Below are 19693 nucleotides of genomic sequence, written 5' to 3'. Positions count from 1 at the left end.
TATATTGGTATTTTATTTTTTGTTAAAATCAACTTCACGGGTAAAATCTACTTTTGGGTCCCCCCCCCTATTGTTGATTAATTTTTGGTGTCAATTCTCCGCTTCGATTGTAGTTTAGGTGGATTTCTTCGCACCTTATTTTTAAAGCATCTCTCTCGCGCTCAGTCATCTAATTAACTGGTAATCTTCATCTTTTTTTATTATTATTAATGGCTAATTCATTTTTTTGGTTATGGTGTATTTATTTAGAACAAGATTAATAAAAGCCCTGTAGCCAATGCACTCTGTCTCTTTGCAACCTGTGTGTGCACTGGTGCAAAAGCTGGCGATAGATATAGTAGTCTTTAAAATAAAATATAATGCTGATATCTGTTAATGAAATTTCAATATAGAAAGTGTAAACTAGGGGTGTGCATAAAACCGGACTCACCGACCAAACCGACCGAACCGAACTGGTCGGTTTCGGGTCGGTTATGCTTATGAGTCGGTTCGGTTTGGTTAAATATATTTGAAAACCAATAGAGTTGGTTCAGTTGGCGGTTTAGTCCCAAACCCGAACCGAACCAACCTGCTATATATAATATATATTAGAAAATATATATTTAATTGATTTAATTTAAAAATATATAAAAACCGGTCGGTTTGGGTCGGTTAACATCGGTTAAACCATAACCCAGTCAGTTCGGTTTGAGTATCGGTTCAGTTGAAAATTACATCTATTCGGTTCGGTTAGTATAACACAACCGGTTCGGTTTGGTTTGAAAAAAATATAAACCGATAGAGTCGGTTCGGTTGTCGGTTTAGACCCAAACCCAACCCGTGCAAACCCCTTGCTTGGTTGTCGAAAAATAACACTTCTTTCTTCTTACGAGATTTCAAATATCTACTACATAGGGAATACCCCCTTTCATTCGTCTCATCAATTTGTTGGTCCCTTGTTTTTCATTTGACCAAAGTTTGGGCCGGGAATTTTTTCATTTATTTGCTTCGCAGGCGCAACGCGCGTGCCCATTTTGCTAATTAGAAACTTAGAATCATAGTACAAAATGCCGCGATATATCGCGAAATATCGCGATATCTATCGGTTTTTAGAGAAACCGATATCGAAATATTCGTGATATGTTCCTGGTAAAAGAAACTCCCTCTGCCGGACATTTATAAAAAAAATATCGATATTTCAAAGAAAAAACACGATATATATTGTAAATATCAGTGCAGTAATAATAGTACTAGTATTTTGGTTTGAAATCTTATGTTCTTCTGATGATGGAGATAAAAGCCAAATTGGGAATGAGTTCCTCCTCACTTCACAGCATATCAAAGATAAAGACGAAAAGAATGTTTCAAACATTAATTTTCAATGAGTACCAATTGGGTATTGGCTATTGGGAAATTGGGAAAGTCAATAGTGGAAGATTTGGTTGCAAATTTGCAATAGCAGCAAGAATCATAAATAAGGTGGTGAAAGGAGTATAAATGGGTGGGCTTGGATTTAGGTTTAGGTTGATTCAAAATGGATACCTTAAACAAGAGCATGGGTGATCCAAGTAGAGAGATCATATGGTTAAGAACTTGTGATGAAATAGAAAGTGGATCTAGCTTTGTATTTTCTTCACTACCCATGAAAAGTTTATGAAGGACTTCCCTTGAATCTTAAAATGTCACATTTCCTAGTGGGCATGAACAAAGTAGTTCTTCTCACAGACTCTTTCTCACAAAATCAATTGAACGGCCTCAATATTTACGCCTATTTAGCTATCCACAAGAAAAATGGTAGAAACGCACTATGCCATTGGAATTTTCTGATAAATATCGATATTTTGTAAATTTGTCAAGATTTCAGTGTTTCCAAACCTCATCTTACCCATCCTTCAACATTGATATTTACCATAAATATCGGAAAATAGCTAGTCCGATATTTTGCTCTGTCACGAAATTTTGTACTATGCTTAGAATAGAGTCGATTCCCAAAATGAAACCAAGTAAGTTGTCTGGACGAATTTCTTTCTCTTTACTAATACTACTGGTCGTTTTATTTTAAAAGGGATTATTAGTTTGTTTTTAATAAAAATTTCCCAACACCTTTTTTCTTTTCTTTTTTGGTCCTTGATAGATTAGTAGTAGGTATGGGAGTAATAAAAGATGGAACGATTACCGGGTTTTTACCAGATAATGTATCTTTTGCTATGCATTATCCTGGCTATCCTTCCTCAACTTCTCGTGCCATCGACACTCTTGGTGTCTCTGAAGTCATTCTCAAGGTATTAATTAAGCTATTTTAATAAGGATATTATTCTTTATATTATTTTTCATGTGGGGTTCTGTGATTTTTTATTACAGGAACGCGGTTTGCCATCGGAACCTCTGAAGCTTCATTTTCGACCTGAAGATCATCGTCGTCCCTGTAATAATCTCCTGCTTAAGATATCCAAAAAGAGAACCACTCAAGTTCAAGATGCTGTGATATCTGTAGCCTGCAAATCTGAAACTCTGAGAAATGGTCAGGAATGCACAGTCCCTGAGAATGCTCTGGATGCTGGTAACAGTGCCAATCAACCAGCGGTGGAAGGGGACACAAAGTTCCAGCTATCTGCAGATATTGTAGCTCGAGTGTCTGAGGCCTATCACTTTAATGGTTAGCATTGATATGTTTGTGTATTACTTTCTAATATGTTATATTTTTTTCAAATGCTTGAGTCGAAGATACGGAAGGTTTCTGGTAGTAATGAATTGAGTTTGAAGTTTACGTATTACTATTTAGACTCCAGCCTTTTAGCACTTTCCTTTCATACAAACTAAGACTTGGCGTTGCTATTCTGTTATTGTAGGAATGGTAGACTACCAACATGTTCTTGCTGTTCATGCACATGCTGGCAAAAACAAAAGCAGGAAGAGAGATAGGGCAGAACTAGAACCGTATTCCGGTGATGCATTTTCTCCTTGTGGTTTTAAGTTTTCATATATCGTTCCTTGTATTTAATTGAAAAGTTTCTTAAATATTTCACAGAGAAGGGTGCCATTGTAGACGTAGATCAGGACGATGTGATGATTCTGGTACCACCACTTTTCTCACCAAAGGATTTGCCAGAAAAACTAGTGTAAGATTCGTCGGATTAGACTTTTTACTTCAGAGTAGTGGACGCTTGATTAACGTTTTGGAAAGAAAAAACAGATAAAGGAAAAAAGTGACTGTAGGAACGGTAGGATGAGTAGAATTTCCATCAAATAGTTTTTTGTATTATTATTTATATATTCTAAAACTTATTATCAAACTACCATCTGATTTTAATGTTGCAAAACGTTTTGATATAGAATGTTATCTAGGAGTTATGCTTATGATTTTGGTTACCACAAATAAAAAAGTTAGTTTCGGTGAGGGGTTGGGATTCACTCCCCCTCTCAATAGAAGAGTCCATAAGTAGAAAGTATGTGAGGGTAGAGTTAACCTCCACCCAGTGCAAAACCCATGGTCAAGCATCATTGAGTTTGATTAGATACGGTAAGTTTTAGAGAGTTGGATGCTTCTATCATTTTTTTTTTTGAGCTAAATATAATTACTAGATGTTAGGCCTAGTGTACACACCCATTTAGTGCCTTCAGAGAACCATTTTTTTCCTCTCTTAAAGTGAATTTTTGAGATGATTTAATTATTAGGTTGGATTAGATCGTACAAAGGAGAAATTTTGTTTCAACACTAATGGGAATTTTATTGGATTGAGTTCTCAAATAAACGAACTTTTCAGAGAATCATTCTGACCTTTAAGGGTTTTTAAAAATTAATATGATCCTATCAAAATCAAATAACTACCATGAACTACATGCACACTTTGTAATTGACTAATTGTTATTATTATGAGATCTTACGGATTTTCCTTATTATTATCAACTCGGAACTTATGGAATTTCCTTATTAATAGAATTCTACAAAAACTAAATAATTACAATGTGCTGTGTGATACCCCATGGAGGTTTAGGCCCTTGGATTGGATCTTGTCTTGGTTCCTGGGTTGCTAAGTGGGGACAGTATCGACTGTTGGTACGTTTTCCCTGTGGAGGTTTACCTGTGTTGAGGCCATTTGGGAAAACCCCCACCCATGGGCCATGGTTTAGCAGGCTTGGGCCTTTGGGTTGCTAAGTGGGGACAGTATCGACTATTGGTACTTTGTGGGTCGTTATACCTTATGCCTTCTTTAGCAGCTCAAGCTTTTGGATTAGAAGGCGATTTAACAAAACCATCCCTTGTACCACATGCTCCCTTTGCATAAAATGGTAAAGGCCACAACGTATATAACGGTGGCAACATTCTTGTTTTCTAGAACCAGCAGGTTTTAACAGAGGAAAATACAGACTGCCACACTCTCTCTCAACCATGAAATAATTTATCTTTCCTACAAAAGTGCAAATATATGCTTACTTTCACCATTTGGGTTTAATTGTTGTAATTTTCAGGTTGAAACCATCGGCTACCGTGAGTGCGAAAAAGAAACAGGAGGCAATTGTTAAACAACGTTGGGAGGTATGTTTATTAGAATTGTCATATATGCCAAAAGTAGAGGTAATGGTATTTGAAGGATATTTTTTATGTGATTTAGGGTTCATTACTGTTAATTAGGCTACTTTCTTTTTGAGGTTTCAATTACGAAATTAGGTATTTATTGAAGATGAGGATCCAACTTAGAACCAATTGGTGATAAGTGGAGAGGCCCGTGAACTTATATATTTCAATGCAAGGCTTAACATATCCCATGTGGGACTAAACATCTCAACAATATTGTTTTTAGTTTCCTTTTCCATTAGTTTCTAAATTGTAAGCCATTAAGGCTATAAATAATCATTTAGGCCTTCGGCCACAGTAGGTTTTGGGATTGAATTTATTTGAGCTTTAGTTGAGAATTTGTTATTTGTTGTGATTGCATCAATTTTACTATCCACTAAGGAAGTGGATGGCTGGGAAGTCTAAGACATTCTCTCCAAAATCTACCAGAGTTAAAAGAGAAAGTAATGCAAGTGTGAACTTCGTTCTTAGTAACACTTAATACTTGGCATCGCTAAGAGTTGGATATATTACTTATATAGCTAAGAGTTGGTCCACATCATTTGCTTGTTATAGTTTTCACATAAACTGCTCAAGTCTGAGAACTTTGTCTGGGGATGGATGCTCAACCATGGGAGGATCAGTAAACTAGGTTCCTGTGACATGATACCATGCCCCACCCTGTACTAGAGAAGGTTCATACTTCCGAATGGAAGATAATCTCTCTATGTGGTGCTATAACTTGACATGGCATCTGCTAAATGTTGAAAAGAAGTATAGAATTTACAAAGAGGGTAATCGGAACTGATACTTGCTATATTTGTTTCCATAGGAAGAAATCTTGCCAACTTGTGGCTGATCTTGGAAAGTGATGTACTTGATATATATATATATTTTAAAGTTAAGCATAGGTTTTGGCAGACCCTAACCTGTATTCATGAAAATCTTGAGTACATTTTACCTTTCTTGTCCTCTTCTATGATTTTTGACAATCAATCATCAAAAGGAGGGAAAAAGTACATATATTTTTCAGATGTAGTGCTAGAAAAGAAATGACCGAGGGAGGCTAAGTGATCAGCAGCCCTGTTTGTTTCTCGATAAACATGCTGAAAGGTTATCTGCTGGAATTTTGTTGTTAATTCCCTTATCTCCATTGTGATGTTCAGACAGTGCCATGGTGGTTTTGTTTTCTGGTTGAGAATCTGGATCGCATTTAGGGAAGTCTGAGGCTATCACGAGGTTGTAATTATAGATATGGAGACTGCCAATGAGACCATATTTTATACCTTGAAGCTCTTGAAATAACACTGATGGGTTTCCAGAACTTCCTGTGTATACTAGCTTTACCTCTCCATTGTTATCTCGTAAAGTTCCTCCAAAGCCAGTTTTGTCGTCTGTTACTGACCCATCTGAGTTCAGTTTCAGTACATCCTCCTTGGGCCTTGTCCACGTGCTGGTGATGTGAGTGCATTCCTTCAATCTTGCTGTTACTCCAATCTTCTATAGAAAATCTCGAGTTTGCACTGTATCAGGCACCTCCTTGAGTTCAGTTTGTAAGTATAACCTGGTGGTTTTGATCAAGGACCAAAATATCGCTGATATATCCAATATATATCGGTATTTTGGTACACTGACATTGATATTTCCGACATATATCCACCGAATATAGAATCTTTTTTTTCCTGATATATATCGGAATTTCCGATATAAAACTTTATATCGCCGATATAATCGATATATCCGATATTTACGATATATATCGGTTGACTTTTTGACCATTTTTTAATATAAATCCGATATTTCCAATATATTTTCGATATTTTCGATATTATATTTCCGATATATATGATATTTCCGATATTTTAAATAGTTTGGATTGGTCACCAAAAAAATGGATATATCCGATATATATCGGTTTTTAGGTACACCGATATATTTATCGATATCAATATTTTGGGCCTTGGTTTTGATGACATTAAGAGCAACTCCATGGGCTGGCATCTGCATGTGATCGAATCTCCTAGAGTTCCTCTCGGTCCAAGTTCCATTCACAGTTGCACATATAAAACCGTTCATAATCTCAGCTTTTATGGAGTTCCCATTAACTGCTCTGAAAATACTGGACCATTCTCTATTCGCATTTATTGCATCTGTTAGTATCCCCATGAACTTCTTGACTTCGTTCCAAACTTGTTTGGAGTAAGAGCATTAAAAAAAGAGGTGCTTTGAGTTCTCTCGACTGTTAGTGCAAAAGATGCATTGTGAATGAGTGAGAACTTTTTTATGCATTAATCTATCTTGAGTTTGAATGGAGCCTGAAAAGAGTAGCCATGTACAGAAAGAGTTTCTGGGGTGTACCAATTTCCCCCATACCAATGTTGACCATCTTACTTGGATTGCTCTTCTTTTGATTGCATCGTATGCTGATTTTGTAGTGAATTCCCCCATGTGAGATGCAATCCAAACTACGAGGTCTTAGTGCATAGTGGTGCTGATATCAGTAGAGAGTATTTGAGCTTTCAACTCATGGTCATGTATAAGATCAACATAAGAGTTCCAGTTGCCATCAGTGATTAGAGCTTGCACTTTAGTATCTTGGGGAAAAACATATCTCCATGCTGCAAGAGCATGGGGATTTGACAGAAGAGGCTCACTAGAACACCATAAGTCATGCCATAGGTATGTTGTGATACCATTTGCTATCCTTGATCTGATGAAATTTCTAGCCAGTTTCCTTGTTTCCAATATGTGTTGCCATGCCCATGAACAGTCTTGAGATATTGATAGTGTCCAGAAGAATTTGTTTTTGATTTGCTGCTCATATGTCCATGTAATCCACACAGACTCTTCTTTTGATGCTATTTTATATACCAGACCGCAGTTTGCCGCTTTATTCCACCTGTGAAGGTCCATGATGTTGAGCCCCCCTTCTTCCTTTGGTAAACAAACAGTATGCCAGTTTGCTTGATGCATTTTTCTTGTCATAGAAAGTTTCACTCTATAGAAACTTAGCACAGATGCTAGTTATTTGATTAAGGACTGCCTGTGGCATGATGAAGGTTTTGGGCCAGTAGACATGAAAAGAGGTTAGGACAGCTCTTATAAGTTCCACTTGTTCTGCATGTGAAAGAAGGCTTGCTTTCCAGTCTGTGATTCTGAATGTGACCCTATCTATTAAGGGTTGACAGTCTTTGATGCTTAATCTTGATGACACCAGTGGAATTCCCAAGTATGAGATAGGGGTTTGATCAATTGGACAGATAGAACATTTGCAAGACTTGAAGCTTCAACATCATTTAGCCCTCCAACTAGCATAGTAGTTTTTGAGGGGTTCTTAGAGAGCCCTATAGCAGCTACAAAAGATTCCGGATGTCCTTGATGGCAATGATAGAGTGAGCTTCTCCTTTGCAGAAGATCATAACATCATCAACAAAACATAAGTGCGTGAGTCTTATCTTTTTGCATTTTGGATGCAGCTTTATGGAGTTCATATCCATGCATTGAGTGAGTAAATTACCCATAATTTCCATAACAATTACAAACAAGTACAGCGAAAGAGGATCTCCCTGCCGTAGACCTTTTTTCCCTTGAAAATATCCTTCAATAGAGCCATTTATAAGCAAAGAGAAGTGGGGAGTCTTGATGCATAATTCTATCCATCTTAACATTTTAGGAGGAAAGTTAAGTTTAACCAACATGTTATGGATAGTTTCCCAGCTTACCATGGCAAAAGCTTTTTGTATGTCTAGCTTTATGGTGCATCTCGGAGATAGGCGATTTCTTTCATAGCTTCTTATTAGCTCATGGGAGAGAAGTAAGTTGTCCTGTATGCTCCTTCCAGGGATGAAAGCGGTTTGATTTGATGAGACTAAATCAGGGATGACCGATTTCAGTCTGTTGGTAATGACTTTTGTAATGCATCGATAGATGACAATGCAGCATGCTATAGGTTGGAATTGTGTCACTGAGGAGGGGTGGTGTTGTTTAGGTACAAGGCAAAGGAGTGTGGAGTTTACCCCTCTTGGCATTCTTCCTGCATTGAAGACATTAGTAACAACACAAATGAAATCTTGTTCCACAATTTGCCAACAAAATTTGTAAAAGAAGGAATTGAAGCCATCGGGTCCAGGGGCCTTTGTATTATCCATAGAGAATAGGGCATTCTTTATCTCTCTAGGCGCAATGTCTGCATCTAGGATGTGGATTAGATCACTACTAAGATGATTTTTGACTGTGAGGTTGTTGAAGAATTCAAGGTCCACCTGTAATCTGGCATTGCTACCAATCATGTCTGTATAGAAATCAATGAAAACTCTTATAATTTGGGCCTGATTGTTGACTGTGTTTCCTTCCTTGTCTGGACCAAATAGCTCTTCGGTTCTTCTTTTCTTTTAAGCAGTTATCAAAGTAGGCAGTACCTTTATCACCTTGAATGAACCAGTCATGTGATGATTTTAATTTGATCTCTAGTTCTGCTACTCTTGCAAAGTCCCCATATTTATCCATGGCTTCCTTCTCCTTCCTTGCAAGAGTTTGATCTAGCGGGTTCAACTGTAAGAGATTCTGTATACATTGTATCTCTTCTTTGGCCGCTTCTACCCTTGTGTGGAGGTTTGAGAAATGTAGTTTTGTCCAGCTTCTGAGTCTCAGCTTGAGAATTTTGAGCTTTTGGAGAAGGACGTACATGGGATTAGCATCAACTCTCATATCCCATGTTTCCTTTAGAATCGTCATGAACTCTGGGTGGTAGACCCAGCCATTGAAGAATCTGAAAGGGCTCGGTCTTTTCACGAAGTTATGCTATCTGATTATAATTGGAGTGTGATCAGAGGTCGTATGAGAGATAAATTCAGCTTCAATCCCTCCATGTGCACTGAGCCAAGAAGAGTTAGCCATGCATCTGTCTATCTTTGTCATAATTCTATTCTTTCCTTCCTGTTTATTAGACCACGTGTAAAAGTGACCTATAAACTTGAGATCCATGAGCCCATTTGGTTGGAAGCAGTCAATGATGTGCTCTATCTCACGAGGGTGGAGTGGGGCTCCTCCAATCCTTTCATGACATTGTTAAAATCACCCATTAAGCACCAAGGCCGTGCATTCGGGTTGAGACATGTAATATCATTCCAAAACTCATTCCTGCGAGTACTGTCATTTCTTGCATAAATAATAGTAAGATAAAAGGAGACATTTGAGTGTAAAGTTACCATGACATGGATGTATTGGTCACTTGCATTAATCTTCTGAAGTTGGACTTCAAAGGGATCCCAAGCAACCCATATTCTTCCGTTCGGGTCATGCTCATAATTGTTAATTACTTCCCAGTTTGGGCAGCAGGCTTGACTGATAGAATCAAAATTCTCATCTCTTACTTTTGTTTATGTGAGACCGAGAATAGTCACCTTATTCTCTATCCTCATTTTGTTTACTTCTTGCATTTTATGAGAGTCATTTATGCCTCTCACGTTCCATACGCCTATAGGACCACTCATCTTGAGTTTTTATGCTTTTTTTTCCCTCCTGACCCCTTGGGTCTACCTCTATCTTTTTTCTTTGAAGTATTAGCTTGCTGTTTATACTTCTTAGATCTTGTGTTTGCAGAAGGAGCATTGGATTTGCTCACTGGTGTTTCTAATATTTCCTCTTCAGGATGTTCTTCAAAGTATTCAGTTTCTTGTTCAGAGACATGGCCTTCGAGTTCAGCTTCATCATTCCCCAGTTCTTCTATATCCAATTCTGTTGTTTCCATGTAAGATTGGAGACAAGCTTCCTCTGTGGAAGAAATAATAGCAACAATATATGTTGTTGGATTCGGGAGAAGTTCCAATACTGCTACAGGCCTACAGTTAGTGGGGATGTAGTGTTAGGTGTCACCACTGGGACATTTCCCTGTGTACTTGGGGCATTGCTTACCACTGCACTGGAGTGCTATTGTTACTTTGTGGAGGGGGCGTTTCCATCAATAGTTCTGTTACTGATGGTGCTTCCTCAACATCTTCTTGTGATGTTGTATTTCTTCGTGGTCTCCATTCAGCTGCACGATTTCGTCTTTTTAATCTGCGTCTCTGGCTTTTGGAGAGTAAAGGTGCAGGGCCGACTGGGGCATTTGCATCCTCTTGGCTTGGAACTTGGTCTTTCCCTTTCTCTGATCTTAGTCTTCTACATTCAGCAGTTAGGTGACCAATCATTTTGCAATGAGTGCAAAATTTTGGAAGTTTACCCAATTGTATTTCTTGCCAAAATTCAATGCCATGTTCCACCACTTCCACTGAGATTTTATCTGGGATCGGTTCTGTCAGATCAATATCAACCAGTACACTAGCATGATATCCACTATCTCTGTCGAGTGTTAGCGTCAGCTCTAATTGGGCATCGCAGTCCTCTTCCCATTGACATCAGAGTTTCAGCTTCCCAATATTCGAGTGGAAGTCTTGGAAATTTCACCCACACAAGGGCTGAAGTCTGGTGTTGTGTCTGTGTTGAAGTTTGGTGTCTATTTTGTAAACCTCAGAAGTTGGCCTGCTATATACCGTGTTCCTCCATAGAAAATTCTGTTATAGTCTTTTGTTTCAAAACAGAAATTGGTATATCCTTTTCCCAAGGGTGAAACTTTAACTTTTCCAGTTAATCCCCAATCAGTGCTGACTACCGATATGATTTTATCCAGAGTTAACTTCATATCAACTCGGCCCACTAAGGATAGTTTACAAGCTTCAATGCCCTTTTCAACAGATCTTATGGGTAGTTTAATGGCTGGATGGTTACCCATTTTAGTCGGCATAGGCAAACTGGAGATATCCACTGGGTTCTGCATGCGTGGTCTGGCCATATCCGCATATATGCTTCCTTGATTTTGTGCTACCGCGACATTTCTATTTGCTCCTTGGGCTGAGGATTCAGCACCAGTGGAAGAGTTGTAGAAAGCTTGGTGCCTACCTGAATCCAAACCAAGATGTGAAGGAGCCATATGACGTATCAAGGTTTTGTAGTTCAATGAGAAGAGAAAATAAAGTATGAAGGTTGAGATCTTGAGCTTGCTGGTACCCAAGGCAAAGAGAGGCTTTCTTTTCTGAACTCAACAATGGAGGATTTTACCAAAAAAGGGAGAAAGCATGAAGACTTGAGAAGATAAGAATTTCCACCCACCTTTTTTAACTAATTTTGGTAAGAAAAAGGACTACTGGATCAATTAAGCAACTTAAGTTATTTCGTACCTGGTTGCCCAAAATTCGATCCCCATGATTTTTCTGAAGACTTGTCCAAAACAAAAAATTTATTTGAATTTTAATATCTCAGGCTGTGAACTGTTTTCATTGTTTTGGCCGATGGATGTCCCCATGCTGGCTTAGGTGCATCAAACTGCAAACTCAATTTGCAATTGAGACGTACAAAATATTTTCCCCTGCACAAAGTTGCAGTCCTCTTGCAAATCTTTATGTATAATTGTTTTCCTAATTTGCTGATATCCTGCTGCTGTGTCTTGTAAAATAATTTCAAGTTAAATCTGAATATATAGCCACAGAGCTGGAACTGAGATATTTCCTATTATCTTTTGTTGCAGATGCAGATTGAGCCATGCCTTGCAATCGATTACAACATTGTAGATATCCTATTACTTGTTACAATTTTTCATTTGGTCTCCACAGTTATTTTTAAATTGTAAGAAATTCGTAAAAGAAAAATATTTGAGTTGAAAAAAATAGACAAGAATATTAATTAAGTATAGAAGCACAAAAAGGACTGTATCTCAACATTTAACATCCTATTCCTGACACCTATAACAAGATCACCAAACAATGTTGGTTGTAATTAGCAAAAACTGCCTGAGTCGATTTGTAACACATCTAAAACGTGAGTAAAATAAAACAAATCCCTCGAGCGCACACAGAAATGCGAAGTCAGAATATATTCCCTTGTTATGCTACAAAAACTGCAGAAACAAGGGTAGGGAAATAAACAAAATAGAGTGAAGTTGAAAAACAAAAATTCTTCAGTCATCTCTTCTGAATTAAAGCATTTTTTCTTTTATTGTTTAGACAAAGCCATGCCACAGTAATCGATAACATATTGTAGGAAATTGTTTTGCCATTAACTTCATACACAGTAAATGATGTCTCTAATTATCTAGCAAGACGAATATATGATAAAATACAGTTATCGTATGTCTCATTTTGAACCCATTCACTTCCACCCTCTTGTTTACTTAAAATTATTACAGATCCCTAGGAAAATCAATTGGGAAGATCACATAACCCGGGGCTCAGATCATTGGGAATGGCAAAAGGCTGTATCTGTCTTGTTTGATGAACGCCCTATATGGCACACAATTTCGTTGAATCACCGCTTGCTTGATAAAGGTCTAAGGGTTGGTGCTCATATGTTTAAAAGGTGGTCTCACAAGACAAATTCCAGTTATGTTTACTGATTACCAATAGTAACAACCTCATTGTACTGGTCAAAATTCTTACAATACTTTTAATTGGTTTTGATTTGTGTAGGCTTCTGTTTAGAACTGCCTACTACTTTTCAACTGGACCATATCGTCAGCTTTGGATTAGAAAAGGGTATGATCCTCATAAGGTTCCTGAATAACGGATGTAAGATATCTTATCAAACGATCTCAATAACTTAAGGCTGTATAATGATTCTTTTTGCTTGTTATTTTAACCTGGTGGAGTGTGGTCTATTGTTTACTTGTATGTCTAACTATCACAACTAAAAGAACATGTAACCATCACAACTAAAGAAGATGGAATCTTAGGCATCCTATTTATGCGAAGTCAGTGTTCCATGTAAAACAGAATTTCATGACACTGTTTTGATAGCTTGCTCGTTTATATTGGCAAGAATGGCAATTTCGAGTCAAGAAAATGGAATGTCTTAGAATATTTCCTGAAGATTTGAGTCATGGTTCTTTAGTCTTTTTATTTTATCAGTTATAGATATCTATAGTTTTGTAGATCATATTTGTTGTGTAATTTAAATCAGAGAAATATAAGATATTTATTGTGATAGCATGTTCCGTGTTGAGACTATTTTGATGCCAATAGGTACTTAACGACACTTGCTGGGCCGTAAGTCTCCCACTAATTTGAATGGGAACAATGAGGGATTTGAAGAATTTTTTGGAATTGTTGAGTATGAATGCATTGTTTCTTCTAAAGAGTCAAAGAGGCCATCAGAGCTAGTTTAGGGTCTCCATCTTTCCCCACAAGCATATTTAAACTAATGGGTGAAAACATCGTGTGAGATAGTTGGAGTATAGATTTAGCGCAGAATTGTTGAAAATCTGACTCTATGAGACATTGGTTCATTTACAGATACCAGAGAATTGATTTTCGAGTACCACCTCCAGTACGGCGCATAGGAGATGTGCATGCAACAGACAAGTAAGCTATCCATTTCAGTTAGATTTTCTGTGGGCTTTTTAAAAAAAAAAATTAATTTGTCGTTTTCAATCTCATGCTTTGACCATGCGGAGTTGTGTATCAATGATCTATATTCTTTTCATAGAGCGAAACTAGTATAGTAATCGCCCTAAAACAAGCTTATTTATCTAGACAGCCCTTCTATGTGGTTTCCAGATTGTTGACGAAAAGAAGTGTTATTTATTTGACCTTACCAATATATTACTAACTTTTGTTGACATACTTTGTTGCTTTTAAACTCAACTACTACCAAACTGCAATTTTAATTGTTGTCGAATACAGTTACTAGCCATTAGAAGTTACCCTTTTTGTTCACAGATTGAAGCATATGTGGAAGGATTTATGTGCATTGCAGGTTTTTCCTTGTAAATGTCAAATTTCGTTGCAACTTTTTGAACTTGATGATGATTACATTCGAGAAGAGATTAAAAAGCCACCAGAAGATACTTGTTCGGTAAGGTCCTTATTCTTGAGTTTTTCCTTTTAATAGCTGAAAAAGTATTTCTCGTTGTCTGAAAGTTAGTGTGTAACTTCTAGCGTTTAGCAGTATAAGTATCACATTTGAAAATTTGTTATTGTTATTGTCTAGAAAAGAAATGAGCTTTCTTTCTTACATTAGAAGATAAAATTTCTTTTGCTAAGTTATGAATTCCGTTTATTATTCCAAATTTATCTTGCCAATTTCAATAAATAATTACCACTATTTAGCACGTCCAAGGTTGTTTAAAGAGAAGTCAGAAATGGCTTCAGATTATGCTTGGAGTAATACTCTTCTTTTCTTGTCATTATATGTCATACCCATTAGTTCGCAAAATTCACATGACAATACTCCTTTTTGCATTTCTTGTTGGTCATTGGTGAAAACTTTGGTAGGTATAGTGTGTGCATTATATGCTGTCAGAATATAGACTTACGTTTTCTAATCACTAGACAGCCCTCCAACTGCCTCAGATTTCATAGATGATGTTACAGTACTGGGCTCATTGGGTTTCTAACATCACATCTAAAAAAATATTGGCAGCACCTCTGTCAGTAATATAACTTTATTCCTAAATGAAGATCTACTCTGTAGCATGCATCACCAACACAGTCAAATGGTTCTTCCACAAACGTTTTTATTTTTGTTGAACAAGTTCTAATTCTGTTTCATTTTTGTTGACAGTAGAAGCTGTAAAATTGATGTTGTTAGGGCTTCTAGCGTACACCTTAACGTTTTGTAAATATTCTGGTCTCAGTGTTCAACAGGATGGTTTTCTTCATTTGTGCATGATAGCTTGAAATTACGCATCGCAGTGAGGTTCTTATCCGTATACCCAAAAATGGGTGCAGAAAGCTTGTTGAAATCTGCATCTTTACGATTTGAGAAGTCTAAGAGAGCACGTGCTCTAAAGAGTGACTTCAGACCCAAAGAAATGGAGCATCAACTTAACAAAGGTTCAAACTTTTGTTCATTGTTACCAGTATTTGAATTTGTTACTCTTATCAATTATTTCTACTGTTAATCAGCTGGTAATACAATTTGATTCTGTTCGGTTTATGATAATAATATAAGATATATTCCCATTTGTAGAATCCAGCAGTCATCTTTCTAAAGTTCCACCAACGAAACTCAAAGATACAGATTTAGTTTTTGATAATGGTAAAGATGAGTACAATGATGACGAAGACAACAATGATGGATATGATTATATTGAGGAAGAGGAAGATGAGGAAGAGGAAATGGATGAATACGAATCATACCAAGTGGTAACTGACCTCTTTAATATCTTTCCTCAGCTTCTAGTTTATTCTTTTTTCCCCTCCCTCTTTTGGTGTTTCTTATTCGCTCTTTCTTATGTGTTTCTTTTGTGTTCTTGGCTTTAGGACGCTGGTGATGGTGATTTCATTCTGAATCCGCTTTCCTGTATCTTTGAAATATAATTGCTAAGATTCATTTTTTTTTCTCCTCTTTTCCGTTTCTTATTTATTTACCAAGTTATATTTTCTCAGAATTCTGACTTAATTGGTCTCTTACTCACGTCAAGTTTCATGGATTTATCTTGGGGGTAAAACATAGTATTTTGTAGTATAGCTACTTTACATGTTGATACCTATGTATATCACATAATGTCCCTGTCTAAATTTCACAGCTAGAACTTTAGGAAACTATATTAAGCAGTACCTCTTTGAGAATGCTGAGGAGAAAATATACCAGTGTTCTGGTCTGGCTTCTGAATTCAGGGTACTTCCCCATTCTATAAAGTTGCAAATACATTTGCAAGTATTAAAACATCGATTCATTAATTCTGGGGTTGACAAGAGGAAGGCTAAGTTGGAGAGATTAAGACTGTGCACGTTGCTGGGACTTGGGGGGTAGGAGCATCCCCAGTTAAAGATAAAATGGATAAGTTCATTTGAAGTAATTTGGCCACGTACAACACAGCCTAGAAATGACAAGTGAGGAGTCTTTAGTGTGAGTTAAGGCTCTGTAAAGGGAAAAAGGAAGGTTGGACAATTCGAAATCAAGGTAATATTGAAAAAGTTTTAATTCAAAATGTTCAAATGAAATTACTGACTCTTCTTAATATTGATAGTAAGGATAGAATTCGTTTGGAATAGGGGATTCGATGGTGAAACAATAATGATAGTTGTTTCAAATCATTGGAGGATGCTAGAAACCTTTTAAGAATAGCTATAGAATCTTTGGTATGATTCTGTATCCGTTGAGAAGATTTTTGAGGTGAACTGTGCCTATAGTGCATTTGGATTATCTAGCATGGAGAGCTAAATTTCAATGTATCTATCTGAGTCAGAATAGATTGAAACTCAGTGTAATTTCCTACTTTGAGTGAGAACTACTTGGACCAGTCAATGAGTGTTTTAGAGGAATTTGGTGCATAATTAGAACGTGTTGAATGACTAAGGGATGTTAATTTTCTGCTAAAAACAATTGTGGGATTTTGAGCAGTTTGTAGGTTTACTTTTAACATTTATTGCATGTGATCAAGAAGATATTCCAACTTTTTGGAGGGTATTTAAAATTTCGGATGTTTTTTGTTGCTATAGCAGTTATAAATATCTTCTGGTGCTTAACTCTGCCGAATGCGTTGTTGTCAGTCTTTTGAATGAGTACATGTTAATGCACATGTCAAGGAAGTGTGATGTACTAGCAGAGAATTCCAACAAGGAGTATTCTTTATTAATGTTTAATTGCAATCTTACATCTACTTAATTTTCTTTCTCTGTATTTGCCTTTTCGTTATCTACTGTTGTATCAGTCGGTTTTCATAGTATCTCTCTTTGAAGCACTCGGATTGATGTCTGTTTGGTGTCATGATGCATAATTTAAGTTTTTGCCTTTGTTTCTGAATGCACTCCTAGATCCCTTCCTCTTATTGTTCTTTTTTATTTTTTCCCTCATAACTCTTCTATTTTCCCATTTCAACATTGAATTATGGAGTTAGCTGTGGCTCTAACCAAAATAGTAATACTATCTACTATAAATAGTCTTGACCAGATTTTGGAATTGTTAGTCACAATTTCAAAAAAAAATCTGTCCACACGCAAGATTCTGGTTGAATTTTTATTGAGTTTCTCTTCGTGCAACAAGAAAGTTTCCTATATACTGTGCAGATCCAATTGGAGAAAACACCTCGAAGAACTACTTGCAGAAGCTCTTTGGTAGTTTCCCATCCACCAAAGCAGCTAGCAACAAGGATCAGGAGGTTGAATTCAGTGACGCTGAATATCAGATTTTCGAGCAAGATAGCGATGATAATGCAAACTATTCTGGTGATGATGATTATTAGCATCATCTTAGTGTTGAAGCTGGTTGGCAGTCTCTTTTTTAGCGAGGGAATCACGTCTGGTATTATCAGTACTATTTTAGCATGGGCTATTATGGGTACTAAGTACTTTTAACACTAGGTTTTCCTATGATGGAGTTGAGACTTGAGACATTACATTCTTCTATAGTTTGAAAAGTTTAGGTTGTTGGACAACTTTTAAATGTTTTTGATGCAAGTCATTATTATAAGTTCATTGTATAATCATAGATATTTAACTAATTCAAAGGTATCTGACTGTTGGCAGAAAGTATCTACTTCGCCTGATGGAGAGAAAAATGTGCAACCATATTAGGTGTGGAATTTGATATTGACAAGTTTCGAGTACAGAGAAGTAGCTGTACCATTTGAAAACGATGCAGAGTTGGAACCTTTAAACTTTAATGTTGAACTGTAATTTGTAACTTATCTGAACCGAACTTAAGAAATGCCATTTCGTATCGTTTTAGCCAAAATCTAATTTGCAGTTGTAAATTTGTAGCCCGATGATTTTGAAGAAAAAAAACTTCTTAATCTGTATTCCTGATCACCCACTGTTGAGCTTGGTGGATCTTAACCTTATTTCTCTGCAAGTATTGCTCAGTGATAAACTAATAAGGTTGTTTTGTCGATAAAGTTTTCAGAAACTTTGAATTACTTTCACACTACATCCGAGAGACCTTTCTTTGATTTGGTGTTCCTTTTGTATCGTGTATTCAGATTTCAGAGGCGTAGTTAACTCTTTCTTTTCGTTTGATGATGGGAGATGAACCCCATTACACCTGTTCTTGAGGTAAGTTTAGTCATAGTGCTGCCTAATATAAAGGATAAAATGGAAAAATCAATTTTAGTCGTAAATAACGTTCTTGTTCTCTAAATTATCATTGAGATGTTGCAATGGATGTTATCTGCCAAATTGTGAGAAATCGGCACGAGATATTATATTGTCATGTTGGCGCGCCGTGTCACAATTTTTTTGTAGTAGTTTAATTGGGCACTCATGAAATTGCATTCGGGCGAGCCCCCCTCCTTAAAAAAAAAAAAAAATATTACAAGTTTGTCATTTTCTAAAAAAAAATTGTTTTGTATTAAGTTCAAGCCCAACAACCAAGTTCAATTGGTCTCGCATATTGAAACCATCGGGTCGTTTGAGTATATACTCAAATAGTTTCACCATGTCGTTTCAGTGTATAGGCAAGCGGTCTAAGTATGTCGTTTGAGACAAAGCTCTCGGGTTTTTCCATGAAACGGTCTGAGCGTGTCGTTTGTATGTAGGCGCAAGCAGTTCGTGTGGGTAGTCTCTAGAGAGATATGACTGGGTCGTTGGGCGATATGGTTGGGTCGTTTGGACTAAAATAATTGAGAAGTTCCAAACTAAGAAAATTCCTTATTAACCAATGATTAGCCCGATTAATCAATGAAAATTGATTATATAAACACCAATTACACTTTTATTATACATAAACACCAAACACTTTTCTTATAATACAAATCATTAATCGACCATAATTGTACAATAATTGATTTAAACAATAATTTGCAAAATTGAATTAACAATGATCAATGATCAAAACACCCCAATTGAAATCCGATTTAAAAAATTGGGTTAAGAACAACACAATTAGTTGCATCAACACAATTTACATGCACTCCTTATCTGTTATGACGTAGTATCTGTATGACCAAGTTAAAACATATAAACAAACATGCCAAAATCTTAAATAATGTAATCAAATATGTCAAAATCTAAAATAATAATTTGTTTTATATATAAACTTGTTATTTTCCATTTTCTTTTTTCAATTGTGAATTATAAACTAGTTTGGGGTTTAGGGTTTACAAATTTTGTACCAACATAATTTTTTTTTTTTTTTTTTTTTTTTTTTTTTTTTTTATTCAAATATAAAATAATAATTTATTTTATATCT

General features: G+C 36.4%; 1 protein-coding gene across 2 annotated transcripts; it reads left to right on the top strand.

The window, feature by feature from the left end:
- Positions 1–1988: 1988 nt before the first annotated feature.
- Positions 1989–18315, top strand: LOC147516248 (uncharacterized). Of its 2 annotated transcripts, none has more exons than XM_086588930.1 (14): positions 1989–2261; positions 2341–2635; positions 2829–2924; positions 3008–3098; positions 4450–4516; positions 12096–12134; positions 12753–12922; positions 13033–13098; positions 13855–13923; positions 14281–14416; positions 15198–15396; positions 15533–15708; positions 15826–15865; positions 17575–18315. In XM_086588930.1, exons 1-14 carry the CDS (start codon positions 2127–2129, stop codon positions 17748–17750), a joined length of 1755 nt encoding a protein of 584 aa, XP_086445056.1. In that variant the 5' UTR covers positions 1989–2126; the 3' UTR covers positions 17751–18315. The 2 variants fall into 2 exon arrangements, with proteins under 2 accessions (XP_086445056.1, XP_086445054.1); XM_086588928.1 differs by lacking the exon at positions 15826–15865 and having other exon boundaries at positions 12096–12139; positions 12752–12922; positions 17575–17845; positions 18034–18315.
- Positions 18316–19693: the final 1378 nt, after the last annotated feature.

Source organism: Coptis chinensis, chromosome 2 (genome assembly GCF_015680905.1).
Source record: "Coptis chinensis isolate HL-2020 chromosome 2, ASM1568090v1, whole genome shotgun sequence".
NCBI classification, from domain to species: Eukaryota; Viridiplantae; Streptophyta; class Magnoliopsida; order Ranunculales; family Ranunculaceae; genus Coptis; species Coptis chinensis.
Note: the sequence above shows the minus strand (reverse complement) of the source record. Positions and strands in the feature narration are given on the sequence as shown.